Source organism: Mangifera indica, chromosome 10, assembly GCF_011075055.1.
Source record: "Mangifera indica cultivar Alphonso chromosome 10, CATAS_Mindica_2.1, whole genome shotgun sequence".
Lineage (NCBI taxonomy): Eukaryota > Viridiplantae > Streptophyta > Magnoliopsida > Sapindales > Anacardiaceae > Mangifera > Mangifera indica.
In genome coordinates this window covers 14,748,693-14,775,212 of record NC_058146.1, presented here as the reverse complement: position 1 = coordinate 14,775,212, position 26,520 = coordinate 14,748,693, and the positions used below count along the sequence as shown (strand labels likewise).

Genomic DNA, 26,520 nt, shown 5'->3' with positions numbered 1-26,520 from the left:
CAGGAAAGCCCCTATTGTGTTTTCCTACTCAGTTTTCATATATAAAGGAGCCACAAGATGAAATTTATGGTTTTACTCCTCAAGATAAACCTATTTATCTTCTCCAACCTCATGATATAGCCAATTCAAATTGTCAGTGTGTTGTCTGCATAAAACAAGCTAATTCTTTTTTAGCTCAAAATTGCCAAAAGTTAGCTCGATAAAAGTCACAACCACCTTGCTCAAAGAAAATAAATACTCAACGTTTATTCTGGCAAAGGTATAAAACTGGTGTTCTTGGATATGATTTTCTTGGAGAACCTTCTAGTTGCTTTGAGTATGTTGTTTATTATGGCAAAGGCAATCCTTTTGCAGATACTTCATATTATATCCCTCCTACTGGATGGGATGACAACAATTCTTCTGATTCTAACCATTCTCCACCTCCTTCTCCAAAGTCACTTGCTACCTTAAAAGTGCCAAGATGAAAGCCCAAAGTTCAATGGTGCTAGAAACCAAAAAAGGCTTCTATTTCGATGTCTGTTGCTCCGGATTTTATGATGTTTCAACCTATTGATTTCCCTCCTTTGGAGTAGACTACAAATCCAGTTCAATGCACAACCCACGTCTAGAAAATTAAAGATCCACAAACCATCAAACTTGATGGCACTCCTGAAAAAATTAGCCCTATCGAATTTGTTCTCAATTAGCAATCACAGAATGCTTTAGCTTAGAATCAAGTCCTTCAATCCCTACACAGTACTACTCAGCGCATAGAAAAGAAACTTGATTCTTAGACTCATTTGATGATGAAACCCATAGATGCTTTACGCCTCAAGATTCAGCAAGTCCATACAGACATCATGATTTGCATTGACCAAAGTCTTCCTTTTCACTACCGACAACAAGAAATGAATTCTCTAAAAGCCCAATTGGCTTCTCGACACTAACAAAGATTAGATTTGAACTTAGATAGCCTTGACATTTAATGTTGCCATAATTCCTCCAAAACTATCACCATCGCTATGACAACACAGAAGATAATCAAGATTCAAATTAAATAGACAAGTGAGTTAGGTTTCAAATCATAAATGAACAAAAATAAATAAATGTGTCAAATTGAATTTAGGTATTAGGTATGGTCAAAAGGCTATTTTCTTTAAGGTGTGTTGAAATGATAAATTTTCACAAGTTTCAAATAGTCATATTACCACATATGATATATTTTCGGCAATCACTTACTTTAAGTGAAAAAATAAAAAAATTATTTTACATAGATTTATATAATTTAAAATTTTTCTTGTTATATACCATTTCTTTTCCTCTTATTTTTTTGGCTTTTTTTTTTAAGTTTGAGGGATAAATTATAGTTTTTAGAAATATTAAGAGTATTAACAAATTTTTTAAAGAGTTTTTTGTAGTACAAAAAGGCTTGGGATGAGTTTTGTCATTTCATCAAACCTTGCGTGTTAATGAAAATATTCTTTTCCTTTTTTTTTAAATTTTCCCTTTTCAAAAGCTTGAAGAACAAACTTAATTTTAAAAAAATTAAGGGTATAAATTAAAGAAATTTTAAAAGAGATTTTGGGAATATAAAAAAAGTTGGGAGGTGAGAATTGTCATTTTATCAAACCTTGATGCTAAACAGTCATTTGGCCGTTGGGTATGAGTCTTTGCTGCAATCCATATCCTTATCTTCTATTTGATTTCCCAATTAATGGTTAGAAAATACAAAAAAATCATAATCCACGATAACTTTAAAGGCTGCTTTGATGATTTTAAAGTAAAATATATTGTTTGTCAAACGTGTAGAATTTTTAGGATAAAATAATTGTACAAATAAATTAGAAATTTAATCTTAATATATTGTCCACAAATTTTCAATCTATACCCTCTTTGTTATTGTTTGGGTGCACATATTTTGACACTTAAATTATCTCTAAGATATAATTAACATAAAATATATGGCCTAAATTCAATGTACTCAATGGATAGAGGAATATATAGAGTTGAACATAAATTTTCGTAAGATCAAGAATGAAGTTATCATTTTGTAATGTCAAATCATGAATTAGTAATTGCATCCAATCTAAAAAAAAAATCCCAATTGTTTCGAATTTTCTATTTATGGAATGAAAAATTTACGAAATCCCCATGAATATGATCAAACCTCATTTATGGTATTTACATTAGATTCCCCTTTCATATTCTATAATACAAATAAGTATACTAATTTATTCATACAAATTGATGTAATAATATGTAATTAGATGATTTTGAAATAAGAAAAAAAAGTAAACAATCACATCATCTAATCACATATTAACTCATCAGTTTGTATAAAAAAGTTAATATTTGTTTGTGCAAATAGCATTATTTAGTCAAAACTCGGATGTAGAGGATACAAATTCTTTTTAACTCATTACTAATCTTTACAAAATGTTTATGTGCAAGAACAATACCATAGAGTCACAGTGGCCACATACATTGCAAAGGTGCCATCATTCAAGGCCCCTCCACGACATTTGCTGGAAAACCATCGACAATGGACAACCCTCTTTCAGAAGCAATCACCACTGTACACCTGTAGTTCATTAACGGAAGGACTAGAAATTAGAATCATGATACAGAATTATTTGCAAAAAAAGAAACGTATGCAAGGTACAGAAGAGATGTGGATACTAACTGGGACTTGGAAATGATGCCATGATCCACAACCCCGTCAACTTTATCAAGGCTTTCAGCTACTTCAGCTGCAATAAACATAGCAAGGGTTAAGCAAGAAAGTATCTTAAAATCATCAATGCAAGCCATGCGACAGATATGATCACAGTGCCTACCAAGGCTCTGTATTGGAGATGTGAAGATGACGTCAAGAACATTATGACCTTCTTTCGTGATCAACGGGAAGTCCCCGCCTAAAGGACCTGCATGCCCTATAGATGGTCTCCTCCAAACCTTGAGTTACCAAGCAACGAAGCAGAACAATCATTAGAATATGCAATATATTTTTCTGTTGTAGTACCATGTAGTAGTTCCTTTAGTCTGATGAATGAACAAAAACCTATATGGCATTAGCAACTGCCACAGACATTAGTAAAAGATGTTTCGTTATGGGATCTGGGATTTATTTCATTTTCCCCACTTTGAGATTGTTTAGTATTGAAATCATCTGGTTTGTTTAGAAAGTATTAAATACTCCTCAGAGGTTTCTTCATAATTTTGTAAATATAGTTTCTTAATAAGCAGATGAGTTTTAATACTCAGGAATCTCATAGAGAAGAAAATGAAATTAACCATGTCTTCTATTACAGCATTGATCATTAAGCAAGCAAAATTACATAGCTCCTTGGACAAAGGCTAACCAAACACGCCAGTTTTTACTTCTACTTCAAAGTTAAACTGATTTCTGAAACGAAAAGAGAACACACTGTATGAAAAGAAAGTAACAATCCCAATTTTCTAAAGCAGATAACTAATGGACAGTGATGTCCCTCCACAAAGCAAAACTGATATTTAATCAATGACATCACAGAATCATGTGACCAACTTCACACACACACACTCTTCAAGCACAATTTGACCCTTTTCAAGTGACAAGTAATGTGGTAAGCAATTATTGCTTAGTGGTGTGGGAAATTACGTGGGATCTTAGCCTTAAATGTTTAAGTGATTTAATTTTACAATTTCAAGTTATGATATTCACATCCAAGTTCAATGACTTCCTGATGTATTTGTAAAAGACCATACCTCTGCATCACCTAAAAACATATCATCAATCTCTTCAGCAGTGTCCATCCAATTGAGCTGAAATGCACGTTTTTTATATTAATTGGGATCCTTCAGTTAATCTGCAAATTAATGCTTGGTATATTTGATAATATATTCCTTACAGGTTGAACTAGAACTGGAATAGAACCCTCTAGACCACCTTTAAACTGGTTTTCTGGTACAATGAACACGAGTTTATCAGCTGCATTCAGTATAGACTGTAAGCAAGTAAAAAGAAATTAAGCAGTCAGCTTTGCCCTAAGAAGTAATCTTCTGGTATAAATGCATACAAATTTAATTCATCACAATAAAAACACTACACGGTCACCTTCTCTTCAAGTATGGATTCATCCCCTCGAGACCCCTGACGCCCAATGACAGCAACAAGTGTTCCCTCTTCTATAATATCAGCATCATCAAATGCAAAATCAATCTACAAAATATAAGCTTAAAAGTGATATTATACTAAAATTTAAATTTCAATTAACAATATAATATAAAATTGTCTAAAAATTAATGGATAAATTTAAGCAAAAATTCAAGCTCACTTCCATAGAGAACTATTTTGAAAGTCAAATTTTACACAAGAAGAAACAACAACAAAATCTGAGACCAGAGCTGTGCACTGGTATAATAAAGAGAAAAAGCTTTGGAAAGGTAGCTAATTGAGTTTTTTAAAGTGAAAATGGCAAGAGCCATTTAATCACATAATACTCACAAACCCGAGTAAGAAGGAAATATAATAGGTGATTAGAATCTGTGCACACTTGAGAAGAATCTTGATATTGATCCAATGGAATGCCTGCTGTTGCTGCTTCAGTAGCACTTGTTATAGACCTGCACAAGACCAAAGCAAGTTACATGTTTTAAAAACAAAGGATTAAATAAGTATTTGATTCATGATGCTAATGCAGTTTCCAAAAACCTGGGAATTATACAGAATTTCTCTATATAATTTGGATAATGTCTCAAAAAAAAGAAAACAATACAATTATTGTTTTGAAAAATTAAACTAAATTTTTAAATTATATACAAAAGCTATAAATTGAATATATTATACTACCTACAAAATTTGTATACCAAGAGACATGGCACTTATTAAAATTATCACATCATTTGCCACATTATTTTGCACTAAAGGTGGGCTACAAACTCTGTAAATGTAGCATTATTCTCTTTAAAACTTACAAGCAGATGCATGTTCTCACAAATGTCAATATAAAACAATGAAATATATTTGGATTGTTTACAAAATGATGCTTAAACAACCTCAAGGGATTTTACAGATAACATGGTTTGATAGGTTGTTTCATTTGCATAAAGTAGCCACAAACAAGCAGCTGCATTCCACAATGGGGTCAATCATAATTGAAAAATAACATAAACACTCACGTGGGTATTCCTACTACATCCTTCAAAGCACCTGCACGAAGCTGCCGACCCAAATACTGTATGGCCAGACCAGAAGCTTGACCAGACCCTAAACCAACAACCATGCCACTTTTTATGTACGTATCCACCTAATCAACACAAAGCCAGTTCAAAGTCAAGCAACAAGAAAACTTTAATAACCCACAAATCAAAAGTATAATTTAATAGTAAAAGAAGACAAAACCATGGCTGATCTCAATTTGAAGAATCAATGTCATTGGAGGCACAACAACTATTAAGAACTATCATTCCAGGGGTACTTTTAATCGACTATGTCAGAGATTTCTACATAATATAAGAACTATTATTAAGGTAAATTTGCTACTTTCCCATTATAGATTAACTTCAAAACAACCACAACAACATTATCTGATGAATAAAAATAATTAAACAAAGAAAAGAATGGCAAATAATATTATAATTTTCAAAATGAAACGAACCCAGTTACACAAGTAGTACTATAATAATTTCTACGCAAAAAAAAAAAAAAAACCTTGAAGTGGGAAATGGATGGTTCTTACAGTGTGCTTGGCTGCACGGAGGAGAACCGATGAGCCACCAGAAACGGTGCCACTGCTACCGCTTGCTCGAGTAATTGCTCTGAAGAGTCTTCTGTCATTGACATTCTTGAAAGCTATGAAAGAAGGGTTTTGAATTGCTGAAATGGAGGTCCACATTAATGCTATTTTGCTTTTCTTCTTGCTCTTTGTTATCATATTCTTCTGGTCTCAATTATTTTCAGAAAGTACCCACCGGGTTGACCCGAAAATTCGATCTTCTCGGATCGTTGAGGTTTAAATCATTGATGAGGGCACCCGAATCTAATAGGCTGTCAACTTCGAATGGAGGGATTATTTTCGTTGATTATGGTTTTTTTTCTCTTATTAATAGATTCAAATCGAATTAAATTTAAATTTAATTTGAATCTATATCATTGAGTTTAAACTAATAAATAGTAATACCAACAAGTTGAGCAATAACATGAGTGAGATATACAGTAAAACCAAAGTCAAACTCTTGTATTCAAATTAAGTTATTATAAATTTAATTAGCTTAATATTTTATCCCATTAACTAAAATTTCTGAAATGACAACGACAAATGCCCATTAATATTATAACACAACATACAATTATAATTTAATTTACATCAAATAAACATATCAATAGATCAGGTCTAACCAGTTCGGATCAAAATCTATTATAATAATACAAGTTTTATGAGTCGAACCAACCCACTAACAAATGAAAGCCCGTGACACAACTTGCACTATAACAAATCATGTTATAATAGCGCATCTTGTAAACTTTGGGTATGTCGATTGTTAATTTAACAATAAAATGTTTTTTAAGTGAATATTACTACATATTAGAAAATTGAATTATAATTGGAAAAAAGATAAACTTGTTTATATTAGATGAGTTAAGTTTTTATGATTAATCTTACCAATGTCCTATATTGAAAAGATACACTTAAGCAAGTATTAAGTTTCAATCAAATTTAAGTTTTTAATTATACCGATGAGATTAATTTTAAAAACTCAAGTCATTTCTAACAAATGAGTCTAATTTTATCATTTTTCATCACACTACAACTTAAGAATTGAAAATTATAATTTTTTCAAATTTAATAATTAATAACTTAGAATTTATAATTTTTTTATTTTTTTTATTTTTTTGGCTCGCTATATAGTGGGTTATGTCAAACATGCCAATGAATCTGATTTTGAAGCTTGAGTATAATCTAAACAACCTATGAGTTTGACATGAGCAGTGGCCTTGTCAAAATAAGGGGCTCGGGCCAAGAGTTTGGCAGAGTCAACTCCCTTGACATCTCTATTATCAACTGATAAATAATAAAATTATGTGTATTTAATTTTAAGTATCTAATTGATTATTTATATATTATATTATCATGTGATTAAATAGTATTGTTCATTAATAAAACCCTAACACCCTTTTTTACAAAAAGAATCTCATTCATTAATAAGGATTCTCAATTTTTTTCACTCATCAAACAAACAAAAACAATATGATACAACGATAAAGAGGTAAAAAACAATCAATTAGAATCAAAGTGAAAGTGATAAGAATGATTAGAAAATTGAGTTTTATTAATTAGTAGTAGATAAACCCATTAATGAAATAACTCCATAATAACTATAAAGAATATCAATTAAATATCAATAATAATATATTATTATATAATTAAATTATTTTTAAATTATAATAAAATAACAATCAATTATATTATACGATACTATCTTTAATTACTCTTTATAATTATACATAATATTATTTTATTTATTTTTGTCATAATTACATAGCTAGACCCACTTCTTTTGACAAATAAAATTACAGTAATATTTTATCAAAATGATACTATTAGAATCAAAGTATGGAAAATTATGAAGAATCCCACTTTCTTTTGTTTCTCTTTGAGCATGTGCAGGCCTTTTATTTGAGTGCTTTAATACACCATTGTCCCACAATTCTCTCATATTATTTAAGCGGTGGACCATAGATTAAAATTGAGGTATCAATGTTCAATAAAATCAAAATATGCAAGTTAATAAGAAATAATAAAATATAAAAGAGTTAATATAAAATCTTAGAGGTTATATTGATATTTTTTATATATAAACCAATAATTTTTCAAACCCAAATAGGGTCAGTTGATCACCTTTAACCCACCTTGAGGTTGCCATTTCTTTCCTTTTTTTTTTTTCCTCCAACAAAATTTTCTATATTTAGATTTTAGATATATCAATACCCATTTGAGTAAAATTATGTTTATTTATAATAAGTATTAATGATAATATATTATCATATGATTTAATGTTATTTTATTATTGATCATATGATGACATTTCACTATTTATACTCAAATTTATATGGCCAAATGACTGTTTCCCACCCCAGGTTTGGTACAAACCCAACTTCTCACTCGTTAACTATGAAAAATCCAAACTCCTACCCTTAAACTAACTTTGTTAATGTCTTTCATTAGTGAAAAGGGTAATTTATTCATTTGTGTAGGTTTGTTTTAAACAAAAAAAAAAAAATTTAAAATTCATCTATATAGACGAAAATCTATGAAGAAATTAATGTAGGCAACTGAGTGTTATACGTTATCTATGTAACATGTTAACACATGGAGCTTTCGAAAAATGAAGTCTATTGTTTTGGCGAGTAACGCGTCAATTTATTGGAAAACCATGGCGTGGCATCATGTTATTTTGACACATGTCATGCTATTTGAATAACGAACAAAGAAAAAAGGAAATCACCAACTCATACACTAGCTTGCATGCTAGTGTAATAAATGTGTCATAATTCAAATGTAATCAATGGTCGATTTTTTTTGCAGAAGATCAACAACTAATATTTGAACGACGCATGGAGGGTGGATAAGTAATTTCACCTTGAAGTATGAAAAAAAAAACATATTAAAAAAGTTTTTTTTTTTTGTATGCAGACAAATCAATGTGTAACACGTCCAAAAAATTTTGAAATGCGATACGAACAAAATAATCAAAGTCTCTTCAGTTTCTTCTATTGTTTGGCCTTTGTTGTGTGAGCAAAAATCCTCTGAAAATTAAGTGTGAGCTGAGTGAAATAATCAGCTAACGGTTGATGGCAACGGTGTAAACGACCACGATTGTTGTTGTTCCAATGATTTGAAGTTTGAGTGAATTGTTTGTAAGCCAAAACAACGATGATGATGTAAGGGATTCTTTTTGCTAGTTCTACTGATGTTAGTAAAGACAATGTAACATTTTTTGGTGGTGGTCTTTGCAGTAAACTATGAGAAAAAGTACACATACTAAAGGGTTGAAGAGTTCTTACGTGCAGTTGAGGTATATTCACTCAAAGTATTGGCTTATTGTTTAGTGTTTTTTATGTTTGATGTTTCTTTTTTCTAATGAAATGTTTTGTTGTTTGAACTGTTATTATGTTGATGGTGTATGACGCTAAGGTTTAGGGTTAAGCTTAGTGTTTTATGTAATATTTTTAGGGCTATTACATGGTAAGTATGTTTTAAGGTTTTTCACGTTTCGCATGGTACATTAGTATAGTGTTTTATTTTTCCTCTTAACCATGCTTAGATATTTAGAGTTTGTGCAAGTGTTTTGTTGTTAGATCATGTTTGTTTAGGTTGTTATCAATTTAAAATGCTCGTTTATATTGTTGAAGTTGTCTATAGCATGTTTAGGGTTTGGGGTTGTATATTGTTGTTGTTTGAGAAGTATATTATTGTGTTAAGATATTATGTATTCTTTTTATATATACTTTGTATTGTTGTTAACAATATCATTGTTGTTGATTATATTGTGTATTGTTGTATATATTGTACTTTGGTGCTATTTGAACAATTTACTATTGTATTAAGATATTGTTGTTGTATATACTGTGAATGATAAATCATTGAATGCTTAAATGCTTGTTTACATTGAATTCTTAGTTGTGTTGTTGTGTTGAATGCTTAATGCTTAGATGCGTTGAATGTTTATTGCTTAGTTGCATGGATGCTTACATTAATAATTACTAACATTTTATGCTTATTTGATGATTAATTGGTTTCTTAAATGCCTACATGACTAATGAGTTGCTTAAATGCTTATTGCTTCAATGAGTTACTACTTGGTTACTTAAAGGTTGTACTTACACTGAATGCTTACATGCAAATTCAAGTTGAATGATCAATTAGTTAATGCTTACATGATGCTTAAATATTGTACTTACATTGTATGCTTACATGAATTACATGATGAAATGGTTATTGAGTTGTTTACATGGAAGTATTGTATGCTTGCATGCTTACATAACGTTTACAATATTTAAACATGATAACTGTAATCATGTGTACATAATGTACACATGGTTATTGTTAGCAAGTGTACATCCCTACCCATATGTTTGTTGTTAACTTTTTGTTTTTTCTCTTAACCATGCTTAGATAACTTTGTTAATGCCTACATGATGCTTATTGTTTGTGTAATAGCTTAACCATGCTTATTGTGTTTACATGCTAACTCTGTTGATGGTTATTGCTTGCATATTAACATGTTTTAATTTATAAGATGTTGTCTTCTATATTGTTTAATTTGATGTTTGAAGCTTGTAACACAAAGTGTCAAAATAAGCAATGTTAATCCTGATTAATACAGCTACATTATCTTCATTAGGGATATGAAATAATGTGTAGCATTCAAAAATGAATAAGTCTAATTATATCATAGGGAGAAGATAAAAGGTAGAGGCAAAGGTGTCAAATAGAGAGGTTAGATATATCATAGATAGTGATGAAGATATAACGTATTTGTTTGAGCAATATGACAAAGCGGGGATCAAGGACATAAATATGTTTATTAAGTTCCTTCTAATGAAGTCAAAAATAACCCATCTAGCATTGCCACCTATACCAAGTAAACCCTAAACCCATCTTTACCCAACTGTAGACATTATCCAACCCTCGCAATAGCTTCGTCCACCATCTTAAGCTATTGATTACAATGATGGCTCTAATGCAGTTATCTCCTATTAAACTTAGTGAGGATGAGTGTTACTAGAGTGATGATAATGATAATAGACACAATGAGGGAGATAGGGACAACAACCATTCAATCAAGGTTGAGAATGATGACAATGAAGTTGAGAATTCAGTTAGGGGTGAAATGGTACATATTGATGGTAGGTTTTATCAAATATTGAAAATGACAATAAAGTTGAGAATTCAGGGGCTTTTAGTGTTGAGAATGATGTTGTCACTAGAGTGTCTAGATATATGAAAAGAAATACCTTCTAATATAGTGCTAATGGAAAAATTTACTTTGAGGTAGGATAAGTTTTCCGAAGTGTAAGACATTTTAGGGAGATTTTGGAAGATTACACTATCAGTATGAGATTTGAGGTGGTAAAAAAAATAAAATGAAAAGAGGAAAGTAAAAGTTGTGTGTAAGATAACAAGATGTCCATTTCACTTTTATACTGCACTTATGGTGGATAAATAATCATATCAAATAAGGAAATACACGCACACATGTTTAAGGGTTAAGAACAATAGTGTTGCTAGTTTATCTTGGATTGCAAAGAAGATGGGTGGTTTCATTACTACCTAAAAATTCATTGAAGAAGACTTTATAAGGCTCGAAAAATTGCAACTAAGATGACAATCAAAGAACATGCTCAGTCTTATAACTATTTGTTCAAATATTGTGAAATGTTTCTGTAAAGTAATCAGCGTTCAAAGGTTGCATTCAAGGTGATTAGGGAAAAGATCCCACCAACTCTTAGGTTTCATATAAGGTTGGATTCGAGCCGAGCCGAGCTCGACTCATAGCTAGCTCGAGCTCGGCTCGGTTCGGTTCATATATGGGCAACTGGAGCTCAACTAAGACCGGCTCATTTTCGGCTTGAGTTCAACTCGGCTAGGCTCGAGTTCAGCTCGACTCAGCTCGATTCATTTTTCGTTATCAAAACGACATCGTTTTTAATATATATTGGTCAAAACGACGTCGTTTTGTATAAAAAATTTAAAAAAAAAATCTACCGAGCCAACTCGAGCCAGCTAAAGGTCGATCAAGCTCAACCAAGCCCAGCTCATTTCGGGCTAGACCGAGCCGAGCTCGAGTTGGCTCGGTTCGAGTCCAACCCTAGTTTCATAGATTGTTTTTAAGCTTTGCTGCACAGAAATAAGGGTTTGTAGAAAGGTGTAGGCCTTTCATAAGAATGGATGGCAGCCATCTTAAGGGTTTTTTGGGGGCACTATTATCTACAGTAGCTTTAAATTTCAACTGTGAGATATTCCCACTAGCTATATGCATATGTGAGGTGGAGAATAGTGAGACCTGGAGATATTTCATTAGCTTGTTACATAAGTTCTTGGGAGATTTAAAACCTATCATTTTTATGAGTGATAGTCAAAAAGGGTGGATGAATGTTTTGGAAAATCACTGGCCAACTACAAGAAACATGCATTATGTAAGGCATGTGTATGCTAACTTCAAAAAGAATTTCCCTAATATACACTTAAGGAACTTATTTTGGTCTATATGTAGAGTAGCAAAGAAGATAAACTTTAAGGATGCTTTAACACAATTGAAAGAAGCAGATAAGAGGGCTCGCAAATGGATAATGGACAATAAGCCTAAATAATTTTCTCGATTTGACTTTGATTTAGATGTCAAATCTCATCATATAACCAATAATATATCTAAAACATTCAATAATTGGTTAGGAAAGGATAAAGAGTCACTTATATTTAATATGTTGAAGATGTATAGAAGGAGAATTATGAGGAGGTTACAAAGGAGGTTAAAGGATAGGACTAAGTGGGTAACCATACGGTCTCTTGTAGTTCTTTGAAGACTAAATAAAAATATTGAGGTAGCAAAGAATGTCAAGATTTGGCACACTAGGCTGAGAGAGTTCAAGGTCGTTGATATGACAATTATACCCAACATAAGTTATTGCTTGAATCTGGACAAGTTTTGTGACTACTGAATGTGGTAGCTATATGGACTATCTTGCCAACATGTTGTTTGTGTCATTCTGCACATGAATTATTCTGATTTTAGGGAGTTTGTAGATGAGAGGTTGAAGATACCAATCTATATGAGGACATATAGGGCATGATTCACCTAATACTTGATCAGAGAAGTTAGGCAAACAGAAATAAAGAACCTACTTCAGCCATCATCCAAACACTCCAGGCTTGGAAGGCCAAAGACAAGAAGGAGGAAGGACCCCAAAGAGGAAAGGAAAAGGAAACGAGTCTCAACCCTAAGATGCAGTGTGTGCCATGATTTGGGACACAATAAAATGTTATGTAAAATTAATCCTAACAATGCCAACAATGTTAAGCCATAGGTAAAATCTCTAACTCAACTCTTATATCACATTAGTTAACTTTTTCCCTTCTAATATTCCTCTTAACGTTTTTCAAACAGAGAAGGAGAATTGTTACCATGACAAGTCAATCTAAGAGGTCACAGTTCACAGCAAGTCAATCTGAGATGTCACAGTGCACAACATCTCAATTTGGAAGGTCATAGTGCATACCATCTCAGTTTGGAAAAGCACAATATGCAATTTCCTAATCTGGCAGGTCATAGAATGTAGCATCCTTATCTAGGCAACTGTAAAAACTAGGTTTTTATTCATTTGAACATCTCTTTTATATTTTTTTTATTTCTCTAGGAAAGGTTTCACAACTGTCAATTTACCAGGTTAGAATTTTTGATTTTTTTTCCTTGGGTTCCCAAAACCATTAAATCCATGAAGTCTGCATCTATCTAGTCTGGAGAAAGAGAATTTAAGTTAAGCAAGGAGGAAATTGTTTTTTGGTTTGAACAAAAATTTTTTTTTGATTTTCTGAGTTGTGGATATTGGTTTTGGTTTTGTGGTGGTGTATATGTGTTTAGTTCTCAGAAATGGGATTAAGTTGTTGATATTGGTTTTGTTTTCTACTAGTATAAATGTGTTTAGTTTTCAAAACTTGGATGTTGTTTAACTTTTTTTTGTTCAATAGATATGAAGTTCAAGTGTGCTTGTATGGTTTCAATGGTGGTGTCTATGTGTTTAGTTCTCAATTCACATATTTCATCATGTTAACTGAAATGTTCTGGAAAATCAAATAGCAAGTTGGATTCCATATTATCAAATTCATCAAATTAACAAATTCATACAACTAAAACCAAATCAATAATCAATGCAAATTAATTCACAAAACCAAAGCCACTATAAACAAACACAACATACAGGACTTGTTCATTACATAATAAAGGGTAAAATTGTAATTTTATTTTTAATGATAAATCCAAATATTTGTTAATAACAAGGGCATTAACATCATTTTACTCATTGGGGGTAAATTAGTCATTTCATGCTTAACTAATGAAAGACATTAATAGAGTTGGCTTAAGAGTGAAAGTTTAAATTTTTCATAGTTAACAGATGAAAAGTTGTGTTTGCACTACATGTTGAGTGGGAAATAGTCATTTCGCCAATTTATATTCATTACATGCGCATAAAGTTTTATTATACCCATTTATCAAAGAGAAATATTTCATATATTAATGAATGAATATTAATAAACTGATATATTATTATATGATTAATTGATTTTAAAATAAAGATAAAATTCTTTTAAAAAATAAAATAATTAATTAATTCATTAAATCACCTTATAAAAGATCAATCATTAATACCTGTTATTATTTATTTGTTAATATATATAGAATTAGTTTTTACTAAATATTATAAATTTTATATTAAAATAAAATATATATAATTGACCAAAGAAATCTTCTTTGGAAAGTAGGAAAAAATAATAAAATAAAAAATAATTTGAAAGTACGAGAATTTAATTTTGGGAGCATTATATTTATTTAAAAAAGAAATAATGTTGTATAATATTATCCATGCTGTCACGGGTTGAAGCATAAAATTAGAACGTTGGAGAAGAAGAGGCACAACACATTGAGAAAAGGGCCAAAACTACAAATTACAAAAGATTGACCCGTCTCTCTCACACCATCATTTTCATCAACAGCCCACCGCGTCTGACTTTTCTTTCTATATTTTATGTTGAGTGTGTGAGAGCCACATAGAGTTCGAGCGTATATTAGATTAAATTCAATTTAAATATATATTTAAATTAATTAAAGGTATTATTAAAAAATTATTGATAAAATAAATAATATTTTTATAGAAAAATTTATATTAAGTTAAAGATTGGAAAACCTAAACATGTTATTTTATATATTTTGACGTGAATATAAGGAGAACCATACCTTAGAGATTGAAGAGTCTGATCAAATACCCACACCCCAACAACTATTTATTGAACTTTGACAGTTAAATACGTTATTTTATAAATTATGATATAAAAATTGGAATAGTCACACTCGAAAGGTTGGAAAGCCTAAATATTTACACTTCAAAAGTTAGCTGATGAGATTAGAAATTTAAAATATTTGGATTCTTTGGAATCCACCCTTGACTATATATCTATTTACATGCTTATTTACTAAAGGCTTAAGGGTTATAACATCTCTTCAGAGCTTCCAAAAGACGTAACGAAGAAACATTTTTATTGAGTTTGTTGATTCTTCTAAAATTGATGAAGATTTCGTCGATTCTTCTGAAATTAATGAAGATTTCATCGATTCAGACAAATCGATTCATCTTCATCGATTCATATAAAATCAATAAAAATATGTCTTTATCGGTCTTCTTACACCTAAGAGTAAAGATCTAGTGGTCGGAAATCGTGGGTTGAAGAATTGTAATAAGTGCCTAGAGAGCGTATGGAAAATATTCCTTAAGTTTTAGGTGGGAAAAAAAAATCATTTTTAAAAGTTAGAAGATTTCAGAAAGATATAAAGTTATTAATTTTTAAAATTTAGAAGAAAAATATAATAAATTTTATATTTTTTAATATTATTAATAAAATAATAATTTTATTTCTATATTTAATAAAAAAATCTAACAAAATTTATTTATAAATATCTCTTTAAATTTTTTATAGTCTTTTGGCCTTTTTACTAAAAAGTTGCTTAAATTTAGATTTACACATTTTTCCAAAAATAAGATATCATCTACGCAATAAGAACCCATCAACAAGACAAACAAAACAAAACAAAAACAAACGTTCATTTTCTCATCAACTTCTTCTGCCAATAAACTAAACGTTCATCTGCACATTCCCCAAGAAAGTTTTTGCTGATCCATCCTGCTGCATTTTCTGCTCTATTAATACTCCTCTCTCTCCCCTCTCTGCCACTTAAAGTTCCATCGTTCCCTTTGTTTTCTGACTAGAAAATTGTAGCTTCTTTTGGGCTTTCTCTCCCATTGCTTACACCTCTCTGTCATGTAATTGGCGGCATTTTCATTTTTCCCACTTTTCTCTTCGCATTCTTAGCTTTTTTCTCATTCTTCACGGGGTATCTCTTCTCTCAGGGTTTTCTTTATCTTAGCGAAGCTCTTAGCTTTCTTGAAGATGAGCCTCATTATTTGTTTTTGTTCTTCCTTTTGAGGTTGTTTTGGGTTTTTGTTTTTTTATTTTTCTTTGAATTTTCACCCAATGGAGAGCTTTCAGAACTTGCTGTTATGGGTTCATTTAATGGCGCTTCTCTTTGTGGGGTTATTTCTCTCCACTCTGTGTCAGGAAGATTCAGATCAGGCAATTGCAGCTGTGTACATTGTTACTCTAAAGCAAGCTCCTTCTGTTCATCAGTATGCTCAAGAGCTTAAAACGTTGAATGATAAGCATCATTCCATTAACAGACATGGAAATTCTAGTAGATTAACTAGATTTCTCAGACCAAGGTGATGATTTTTTCCTTTACTTTTTACTAAAAATTATCTGTATTATTTCAATTTTTGGCATAAGTAGTGGTACTTCAATAGTTGTTTTTTTATAAGATGAAGTTTATCTTGTCAAATGTATTAGTTTTCTTTGTATTTTTTTTTTTTTTGGGTTTAAAATAGTTAATTTTGTTGTATATTTAGGGGAGAGTAGAAAATCAAATGTGTCATGGGGTCCTCTTGTCTTTCCTTGTGGGTTCCTATCTGAATTGTCTATTGTAAAACCCTTGTAAACATGCGTGCGTATACATATACATTATACCATTTGATGTTCCCCATTGTAAAAGAATTTTCTCTGTTCCTTTTTCTTACTCTTATTATTATTTTTGGTAATTTGGTACTATTTTTATAAGTTGCAATTGGCAATTATTGACTTTCATGTTGGATATCTTGGGAAATCAGTGTGTGAAATAGTGAGTGCTGATTGTTACATACTTAATTTTCGTGTTCTATTATTTGTATATCATTTGCTTGATACAGATGATTAGGTTTAGTATAATCTTTCATCCTATAATTTGCTTCCTTTTGGATGTTTGTATTTTGGAGTATGGAAGAGTACACTTGGCCAATTATGCTTTTGAATCTGCTCTTTCTATGTTTAGGAATGCTTCAAGATCCCATCTGAGCCCTGATTCTTATATCTCTCGAGTTCATGATTCAATATTAAGGAAGACATTGAAGGGGGAGAAGTATCTGAAGCTTTATAGCTACCACTACCTGATTAATGGCTTTTCGGTGCTCATTACCCCACAACAGGTATATTATAAATTAATAGTTACTGTCATCATTTATCATTATTTTGTTATGATGATTATGCTGGCGGTACATTAGTGGTGCTCTGATTAATTGTAGGCTTTTCTTTCTGGGTTCACTTTTTTTCCTTTTCAAAGTTTTTGAGTAAAAGTTGTATATCTTAATTATTAATTTGCCACTGTTTAGTCATACTTGCATGCGGGAATAAAAAATTCTGGGTAAACTATTACTTTTTCTGATTACTGTTTCTAATATTTGGAAAGAAATTCGCTTATGAATTTTTTTCCTGTTGTTTTGATCAACTTCAAAGGCAGATAAGCTTTCTAGGAGGAAAGAAGTGGCAAATGTAGTTTTGGATTTTTCTGTTAGAACTGCAACTACACATACTCCACAGTTCTTGGGTTTGCCACAGGGTGCCTGGGTTCAAGAAGGTGGATATGGAACAGCTGGAGAAGGAATAGTGATAGGGTTTATTGATACGGGTATTGATCCAACTCACCCAAGTTTTGCTGATGATGTAACTGAACGCTCGTATCCAGTCCCTTCCCATTTTTCGGGCATTTGTGAGGTTACCCGGGATTTTCCATCTGGTTCATGCAATAGGAAGCTCATTGGTGCCCGGCATTTTGCGGCCTCTGCTATAACAAGAGGAATTTTCAACTCAAGTCAGGACTATGCTTCACCATTAGATGGTGATGGCCATGGCACGTGAGTGTACTTTGCATTTTATTATCAGTATCATAGTGTTTTAGTGTTGGCTTTTTTCTTGTATCTATTATGGTTCTTACAAAGATTACAGCATTTTCTACTTTTCTCTTTGAATTTTTTCAAGACAAACAACCCTTGTGTTTGTTTTTTGGCTTGATACACCACTATAATGCCTTAATTAAAATCCAAACTTGATAGTATTACTTCTCTACCATGCATATAATGAGGCAAGTACTGGTTACTAATTATGATTTTCAGGTAATTGTATTGCTTCAGATGGTTCAATCCATGAATAGGCTGTATTAGTTTGATCGAACATGTTTTGCTCTTTGTCTCTTTGATCCTGTAGATATTAACATGGTTGCTATTATATGTCATAGATAATAAGGATCTTTCACATTTTCCCTTCTATTTTGGTTTTTTCTTTTTTTCAGTGAGACATACCCGGCACCTGATTCCGTTGTTGACAACAAGTAGACAATTGTGTCAATTTGTCATTCTTTTATGGCTTGAAAATGTTTATAGGCCAACTGGAAACTAAAACCGTGTAAAGTTTTAGAGCTATTTTCGATGTTATAAAGGCCTTGTTCTCATTGAGCTTAGTAACATCAAATGGACTAATGTTGCTGATACTAAAATATAGTAAACGGTTTATTCAAAAGATGTGGAAAAGGTTATGATGATTCCCACCTTTGTGAGGGTGTCAATGTGCAACATTGGTTTTATTCAGTTTTTCCTCATGTATATTGACATTATGTATTTATGCAGGCACACAGCTTCTGTTGCTGCAGGAAACCATGGTATTCCAGTGGTTGTTGCTGGAAATCACTTTGGAAAAGCAAGTGGGATGGCTCCTCGTTCACAGTAATTAATCTGGATAAACTTTATTATTGTTTTTTTTCACTTTTTATGCTTTCAAAATATAGGAATTTATATATATATCTTTGTTTTAACGCCAAAAAGCCTAGGAGAGTGATTAAGGTGAGGAATGCTTATTATATATGTTTAATTAACTGATCAACTTTTCCAGTATTGCTGTTTACAAGGCGCTGTACAAGAGCTTTGGAGGGTTTGCTGCAGATGTTGTTGCTGCCATAGACCAGGTACATATAGTTGGTTCTAATTCTTCTTTTGTCAGAGAACTGTTGTTCATCAAAGGAGATCTTACCCTATTGATATTTGATGTTTCAATCAAGAAAAAAAGAAGTTCTGCATACCATGGATATTTCGGGATCTATAATTGATGTATATTTCCATTTGCAGGCAGCGCAGGATGGAGTTGACATTATAAACTTATCAATTACTCCCAACCGGCGTCCTCCTGGTATTGCAACCTTTTTTAATCCCATTGACATGGCCCTGCTATCAGCTGTAAAGGCTGGCATTTTTGCTGTGCAAGCTGCGGGAAATACTGGACCTTCGCCTAAGAGCATGTCTTCCTTTAGTCCATGGGTATTCACTGTAGGTGCTGCCTCTCATGACAGAGTTTATTCAAACTCAATATATCTTGGCAATGGTGTTGTTATTCCTGGAGCTGGACTTGCACGTAAGTTTGTCTTCCAGTTATGAAAGATCACAATTTTTTTAAGTTCATTGATTCATTATACAAACTTGAAAACTTGTCTAATAAAAATGAAAATAAACTCGAAAAAAAATTAACTTAACCAAATCAATGTCCTTTATTTGTTACGGTGTATCATAGCTGGGATCAGCTGCAGGCATGGCATCATCTATCAATTTTTTTGTGATACTTAGATGGGCCATTTATTTCCACCTGATCTGAGTTTTAGGCCATTATATATTGATTTCAGGTATGGTTCATTACCCATTACATGAAAGATAACTGATATGCTAAGTTTTTGTTCAGCGGGAACTGATAAGGATTACACTCTGATTTCTGCACTTCATGCTTTGAATGACGACACAACTGTTGGTGATGATATGTATGTGGGTGAATGCCAAGAGTCAAGTAACTTCAAGAAGGATATGGTCCGAGGAAAACTCTTGATTTGTAGCTACTCAATTCGGTTTGTGCTTGGGCTCTCTACTATCAAACGGGCATTAGAAACAGCAAAAAATCTCAGTTCAGTGGGTGTTGTGTTTTACATGGATCCTTTTGTGATCGGTTTTCAGCTTAATCCAACTCCATTGAGAATGCCTGGCATCATAATTCCATCCCCAGATGGTTCCAAGGTGCAATTCTGTGTGTGTGTTTGTCCAGAAACCAGCCAATATTCTTTCAATATGACACACTGTTTTTGTATGAATTTTCTTTAACCGAACACACAAAGTGTATGCTGCCCGCCCCCCCCCCCCCCCCCCCCCCCCCCTCCCCATCTGCCTGATGCATGGTTTTGAACTGGAGACTTGATCACATTGTGTTCACAAGGGGAGTTATGTCATTTGACGTAATGGGATCCTGGCCTAAATTGCTAAGATTCTCAAGATCTCTTTATTTGCAGGTTTTACTCCAATATTACAATTCTTCTTTGGAGAGAGATGAACATACAAAGAAAATTATCAGATTTGGAGCAGTGGCTTGCATTTCGGGTGGGCTAAAAGCAAACTTCAGTACCCCAGCTCCAAAGGTTATGTATTATTCTGCAAGGGGACCCGATCCAGAGGACACATTCCTTGACAATGCTGATCTAATGAAACCCAATGTGGTTGCTCCTGGAAATTTTATTTGGGCTGCTTGGAGTTCTCTTGGCACCGATTCAGTTGAATTCCAAGGTGTGAAGACCTGCACATGATAACATTTCAATTGCGGTACCGGATAGATTTAAAGCTTGACATGAGTTGTAAGAAAGAACCTTAAACAATTTACATGACTATTTCAGGTGAAAGCTTTGCAATGATGTCTGGAACTAGCATGGCTGCTCCTCATGTTGCTGGGCTTGCTGCACTGATTAAGCAAAAATTCCCCACTTTTAGTCCTTCAGCTATTGCATCTGCGCTTTCAACTACAGCAACTTTATATGACAAGGAGGGAGGACCGATAATGGCTCAGCGGAATTATGCCAAACCAGATGAAAATCAGTTGCAAGCAACACCATATGACATGGGAAGTGGGTTTGTTAATGCAACTGCATCACTGGATCCGGGTCTTATTTTCGAATCTAGTAAGTCATTATGCATTTATCAAATTTTGGGCTTGTGTTTAATGCATGATCTTATTTGTGTTATCCAAAACATAAAGACATAGATGTAATGTAAGTGCTGCTTGCATATAATACCGTTGCTGAAATGCATATTTCAACTATGTCTTCTTGTGTTCTAGCAACTTCTGTAAGTATTTCAATTAGATGACACGGTTCAATGCGATTGCAAATTGCTGGATTGTATCCCCATTGATTTGCGCTATCTTTATACCATGTGCTTTGTCATTGCAGGTTACAATGATTACATGTCATTTCTCTGTAGCATTAACGGATCTCAGCCAGTGGTCTTGAATTACACTGGTCAGAGCTGCTGGACTTACAATTCTACCATCACCGGTGCTGATTTGAACTTGCCATCCATTACAATTGCAAAACTGATTCACTCGAGGACAGTCCAAAGAATTGTAACCAACATTGCTGACGAAGATGAGTCCTATAGCATTGGCTGGAGCGCTCCATATGGAGTCTCCATCAAGGTGTCTCCGTCTCATTTCTCAATAGCCAGTGGCAAAAAACAGGTATTAAATGTATTCTTCAACGCGACGATGAGCAGTACAGTAGCGAGCTTTGGAAGAATTGGACTGTTTGGACATAAAGGGCATGTTGTAAACATGCCAGTGGCAGTGATAGTTAAAATGCCATAGATTGGCACTAATAGGTGAGCATTTGAAAATGTGTTTTTCATTTTCGTGGTAGTGTTTCGTAAATTTGTTTGAGCAATACTGTGTGCACCCAGTTTTGAGTATCCAATTATCTAATTGATGTGTCATCATGTGAATGGGTGTTGTCTTATCCGTAATTCAAACTCACTCAATCATATAATGACACGTCATCTAGGTACGTAATTGAATACTCAAAATAGGGTGTACATAGTTTTATTGATTTTAATTTTGTCAATTGATTAATTCATTCATTATTATGTATTGTAATGTAAATGTTAAGATCAATAATTCTAGCATTAATTGTTTAGTTTTTGCTCTGATTGTCTCTTAAAAGAACCTGCCTCATTATGAGACTTTCAAATTAAAACTTCAAGATATGGAAGATGGAAAACAAAATATTTAAATCTTGTAATATATAGGTGATTGATGTATCATAAGCAATGTTGCCTGCCTGCCTGCATTAACTTTTGAATTTTTAATTACTTATTTAAATAATATATTATTATATGATTAAATATTAAATTAAAATTAACGAGATAATTATTGGGGATTCTTGGGATCTCATGGAAATTAAAAATTCTGGCCTACTTCTGTCACCCTTCCATTGTGTTACTTTAGAGCTTGAATGGCTGCTTTTTATGTCTATTTATATATATTATATTTAATAATATTTACCAAATATATATCTATTTATATATTAGATCGGATAATTATACACTCAACCAGGCCAAGAGTTTTCCTCTACTTAGGTTGGGCTTTATCATGTAAAGAGGTTGCTGGGCTGATTTTGTTTTGGCTGGGCTTTCTCCATTGGACCTTTTGGACTGGGCTGAGCTCTTATAGATAGTTTGCCAAAAGTAAGGGGATCTTAAGTGGGCTAGACAGATTTTTTGGGTGGAGCGGTCAGGCCTTGGTGGGCTGATTATACATAATACTTTTAATTTTGCCTTTGCTTTTGGCATTGGATTTATTACCTAAGCTTTGTGAAGGCAAAGTTTGGTTTGGCTCTTCCTCTTGAATTCTATCTTTGTAGAAATTTAGAAAGACTTTTAAGAAAAGATGTCTCCTAGCTTTTGGGATGTTTTTCGTAACCTAGAGGTTTGTCCCTGGTATGGATGTTCTTTGTCTCCCTGTTAGGATCTGGTTTTTTACCTTTGTTTGTTGCCTTGTCCCTTTTGGTTAAGATTAGATTAAGTTGTTTTTTTGTTGCTTCTAGCTTCAAGGCAACGGTTTTGTTTTGTTTATAATACTTCTTACTTTGAAAAAAAAAAAAAAAACCTTTATCTTTAATTTAAAATAGTTTCAATCAATGTAATTGAAATATTGAATAATCAAAACTGTGTGTACATAATTTTATATCTAAAACCCATAATATTTGACAAAGCATGATATTGTCGAGTAATACTATATGCTTACACTTTTGTGTACAAAATTAATGATATAAATAACGTGTTATCATGTGATTAGATGTTACTTTATCCTTAATATAAAATTACTTAATTATATACTAAAAAGTGTGTGTACATAGTTTTATTACTGTAGTAAACTTACATAAAACTACTCTAAATTCACAATCTCAATTATTTATGCACATAACAAGAAACGATTTTTACCCCTCATTTCCTTTGAGGTTCGCATAATTTTTACTCGCACTCCAAATATTTATAATAGTATGTTCAACCTTCCCTCATACTTCAATTTCTCATTAGTCTCCTCCATACACAATTTACTAAGAAATTTTATTTCAAGGAAAAACTACTATCCCTCTAAGTATATACACTTAAAAAAATAATAAAATTATATATATACATTTTTGATACACTATTTATGTACAGAGTTAATAAATTATTATATGATTAAATAATTTTGAATTAAAAATAAAATAATATATAATCACATGATGACATATCTTAAGTATACAAAAAATATGTATACATAATATTGCTTTAAAAAAAAACCCTGGAGTATAATTTACTATTTAAAAACCCTTGAATTATATATATTAATTTTTTATTTTAATAGAATTAGAGTTATATAAGGTATTTAATTAGTTTTGCCCATAAATGAGTCTAACTAAATATAAAAATGTGACTGAATAATTGAATTATTTACTTTATACATAATTTAAAATTACAAAATTATATAAAAAATACATCAGTTTGTATCGATAAATTAGCAAAAATATTTAATTAATATAATTCTTTATAATATCTTCTAGCAACCTCTCCACATTAAATAATTACCGACTTGGGAAACTTGTCCCCTAAGTATTTTCCCTTCTATTTCCTAATGGCACATGCTAGACTTAATACACATTTCACAATATGTATCATATATGTTGGTCATGTTATTGAATTAATATACCAAATTCCTTAATAGGAATGTAAATAAGGAAAAAAACCATAATTATCAGTATTCTGTGATATGATACGATACAAAGGAAAAATGATATGTATCAAAAGATATATCGTAATTAATACGATACAGTAAATATATCTTATGATATGATACATATCTTAGATACAATATATATTACTAAAATAGATCAATACACTTTTTAGAGAAAATGATGATGCAGTAAAGGTATATGAAAAAATTAAAAATTCAAAGATATTTATGATATTTTTCAAAATAATGACATATCAGTTATTTTTTTATTGTCTTATTTATAATACGTAAAATTAGGTTTTCGATACATAATTCAATTACTATGAAAAAAATATTTTGACAAATTACGTATATCATCTCTTATAAAGTACCCTAAAAAAACAATAATTTTTCAAGATACTGATGTCTTACATAACTCTGGGGAAATAAATACCCAAGTTGGGCTCACTTGAGTTAAGTCTTAAATATACTTAAAAAATGCAAGGTTAGACTAGGAAAAAAAATTACTGTTAACATTAGGGGTAGAACTACAACTTGGATAAAAAATAGAAATCATTTTAAGGTTTTACATAATTTTTAAGAGTCAACTATAATATTACCTATAATTTTCAAAAGTTACCGATAATTTTTTAAAGGGATATAAGTAATTTTATAAAATTTCATATAATATAATTGAGCCCAACCTAGGGTTCATGTTTGTACAACTAAGATGAATTCTTTTTTTGATTTTTTAAAAATAATTTACCTTGAACTTTCAATGTTGTATCATAAAACATTCTTTAACGTTAGTTTCATTATCTAATCCAATGATTTGAAAAATAAATTTGTATGCATATGTTTTTTAATAGAGTAATGTTACATATATATATATATATATATATATATAATTTTAAATATTAGATATTGGCCATATAACATCAATAGGTGTTTACTTTACACCTTCAGAAGTCTAAGATATGATAAAATATTGTAAATGTTGTCATCTTAATGATATAAACCTTAATGGAACGTTTGGTATGATAAATATTTTATTATCAAAATTAAAAAATTATCTTGAAAATAGATTATTTTAAAGATTATTAGGTATAAATTATTATTATTTTTAATAAAATTTGATAAAATTGGATAAGTATAAATAATTATTGTGTTTGATTAAAGGTAATAAAAGAATACTAGTATATTATTTTATTTAAATTCCCTTGAGTATAATTTTTCTAAAATAATTTTTATTTTATTTTTTATATTAATTGAAAATAAAATTATTTTTGTCTAAAACAATTAATAAATAAAGATATAATTATAATAAAATTACGACTATATTGATAATATTTTAATATATAAGGTGGAGATAGTAATTAGATTATCCTTTATATTAGCTGTTACATCAACATTGGTAATAGAAGATTATCAAAATATTTTATTACATATAAATCGAATAAAATAATATAAGTAATAAAAGATAGATTATTAGAATAATTTTTAATCCTTTTAACCAAACATCCTCTAAGAAGGTTCATGGAAATTTTTATAGTGTTGAAATATTCTAAGACTTGAAAACAAAAACAGTTAATTTATTTTTTGCGTAAACTATATGTATACATGTTGGATACAAATGAGTACAAAATAATTGTTATATTATTATGTGATTAGAAGATATAATTATCTAAATTTAGAAAAAAAAAATGATGAATTAAAATCCTTTTCATGATTATTATTTTCCTATCTGGATGAAAAATATGTAAAATCTAATGAAATTTGTCCAACAAATAATTTAGGTAACCCTAATTTTTAGATGCCTCTTAAGAGCTAGGCTTATTAGGATATATATATTTTTGAGAAATCACCCATATAACTATTTTTATTAAGGACATTCCCCAGTGGACACATCAATGCGTCAGGGTGGCTCTAGCTTAGCTCATCGAGCTCATAGACCGGATTGAGCCCTAGGCCCGCACAATAATAGGCCTTTGAGCAAGGCCAATCCATGAATTTTTGAAAGTCCATGGCCTGACCCTATATATGGGGTTGGGCTTTAATCTGGGTAACCCATTTAAATAATTCTTTTAAAATTTTAATTAAAACTTTTAAATACAAATTATTTTTCAATTATTAAAACCGATGATAGTACCTCAAACATTTTATTTATAATCTCTCTCTTGTAATGGAGGAATACCTTGGTTATATGATAAAAAATATTATAAATTTATAACGTAGCACAAATAAATTAATTAACATACTATAAAATTACAAGCATAAATAAAATATATATATCATACCATTTATCTACTTTTATTCA

At 31.2% G+C, this 26,520-nt stretch overlaps 2 protein-coding genes across 4 annotated transcripts; one reads left to right on the top strand and one right to left on the bottom strand.

Annotated features, from left to right (window-relative positions):
• Window positions 1–2,374: 2,374 nt before the first annotated feature.
• Window positions 2,375–5,949, bottom strand: LOC123227170 (probable ribose-5-phosphate isomerase 4, chloroplastic). 2 transcript variants are annotated; one of them, XM_044651856.1, is made up of 9 exons: window positions 5,703–5,949; window positions 5,143–5,270; window positions 4,473–4,587; window positions 4,079–4,183; window positions 3,873–3,968; window positions 3,730–3,786; window positions 2,820–2,937; window positions 2,666–2,732; window positions 2,375–2,563 (listed from the first exon to the last, which is right to left on the bottom strand). In XM_044651856.1, the coding sequence occupies exons 1-9, from the start codon at window positions 5,895–5,897 to the stop codon at window positions 2,485–2,487; spliced, it is 960 nt and encodes a 319-aa protein (XP_044507791.1). In that variant the 5' UTR covers window positions 5,898–5,949; the 3' UTR covers window positions 2,375–2,484. The 2 variants fall into 2 exon arrangements, with proteins under 2 accessions (XP_044507791.1, XP_044507793.1); XM_044651858.1 differs by having other exon boundaries at window positions 4,518–4,587; window positions 5,703–5,948.
• Window positions 5,950–16,003: 10,054 nt separating this feature from the next.
• On the top strand, window positions 16,004–22,143 carry LOC123227117 (subtilisin-like protease SBT2.3). Of its 2 annotated transcripts, none has more exons than XM_044651795.1 (10): window positions 16,004–16,513; window positions 17,155–17,308; window positions 17,718–18,013; window positions 18,782–18,877; window positions 19,044–19,116; window positions 19,277–19,559; window positions 19,881–20,206; window positions 20,476–20,746; window positions 20,854–21,135; window positions 21,406–22,143. In XM_044651795.1, exons 1-10 carry the CDS (start codon window positions 16,269–16,271, stop codon window positions 21,816–21,818), a joined length of 2,439 nt encoding a protein of 812 aa, XP_044507730.1. In that variant the 5' UTR covers window positions 16,004–16,268; the 3' UTR covers window positions 21,819–22,143. The 2 variants fall into 2 exon arrangements, with proteins under 2 accessions (XP_044507730.1, XP_044507729.1); XM_044651794.1 differs by having other exon boundaries at window positions 16,005–16,513; window positions 17,616–18,013.
• Window positions 22,144–26,520: the final 4,377 nt, after the last annotated feature.

Bases quoted from the DNA above. Each gene is read 5' to 3' on its own strand.
- LOC123227170 (XM_044651856.1), bottom strand. From the start codon at position 5,897: ATGATAACAAAGAGCAAGAAGAAAAGCAAAATAGCATTAATGTGGACC. The intron at 5,271-5,702 runs GTAAGAACCATC...TGTGTTGATTAG, and splicing joins TCCGTGCAGCCAAGCACACT to GTGGATACGTACATAAAAAG. The intron at 3,969-4,078 runs GTGACCGTGTAG...ACTTGCTTACAG, and splicing joins AATCCATACTTGAAGAGAAG to TCTATACTGAATGCAGCTGA.
- LOC123227117 (XM_044651794.1), top strand. From the start codon at position 16,269: ATGGAGAGCTTTCAGAACTTGCTGTTATGGGTTCATTTAATGGCGCTT. The intron at 17,309-17,615 runs GTATATTATAAA...TCAACTTCAAAG, and splicing joins TGCTCATTACCCCACAACAG to GCAGATAAGCTTTCTAGGAG. The intron at 21,136-21,405 runs GTAAGTCATTAT...TTGTCATTGCAG, and splicing joins GGGTCTTATTTTCGAATCTA to GTTACAATGATTACATGTCA.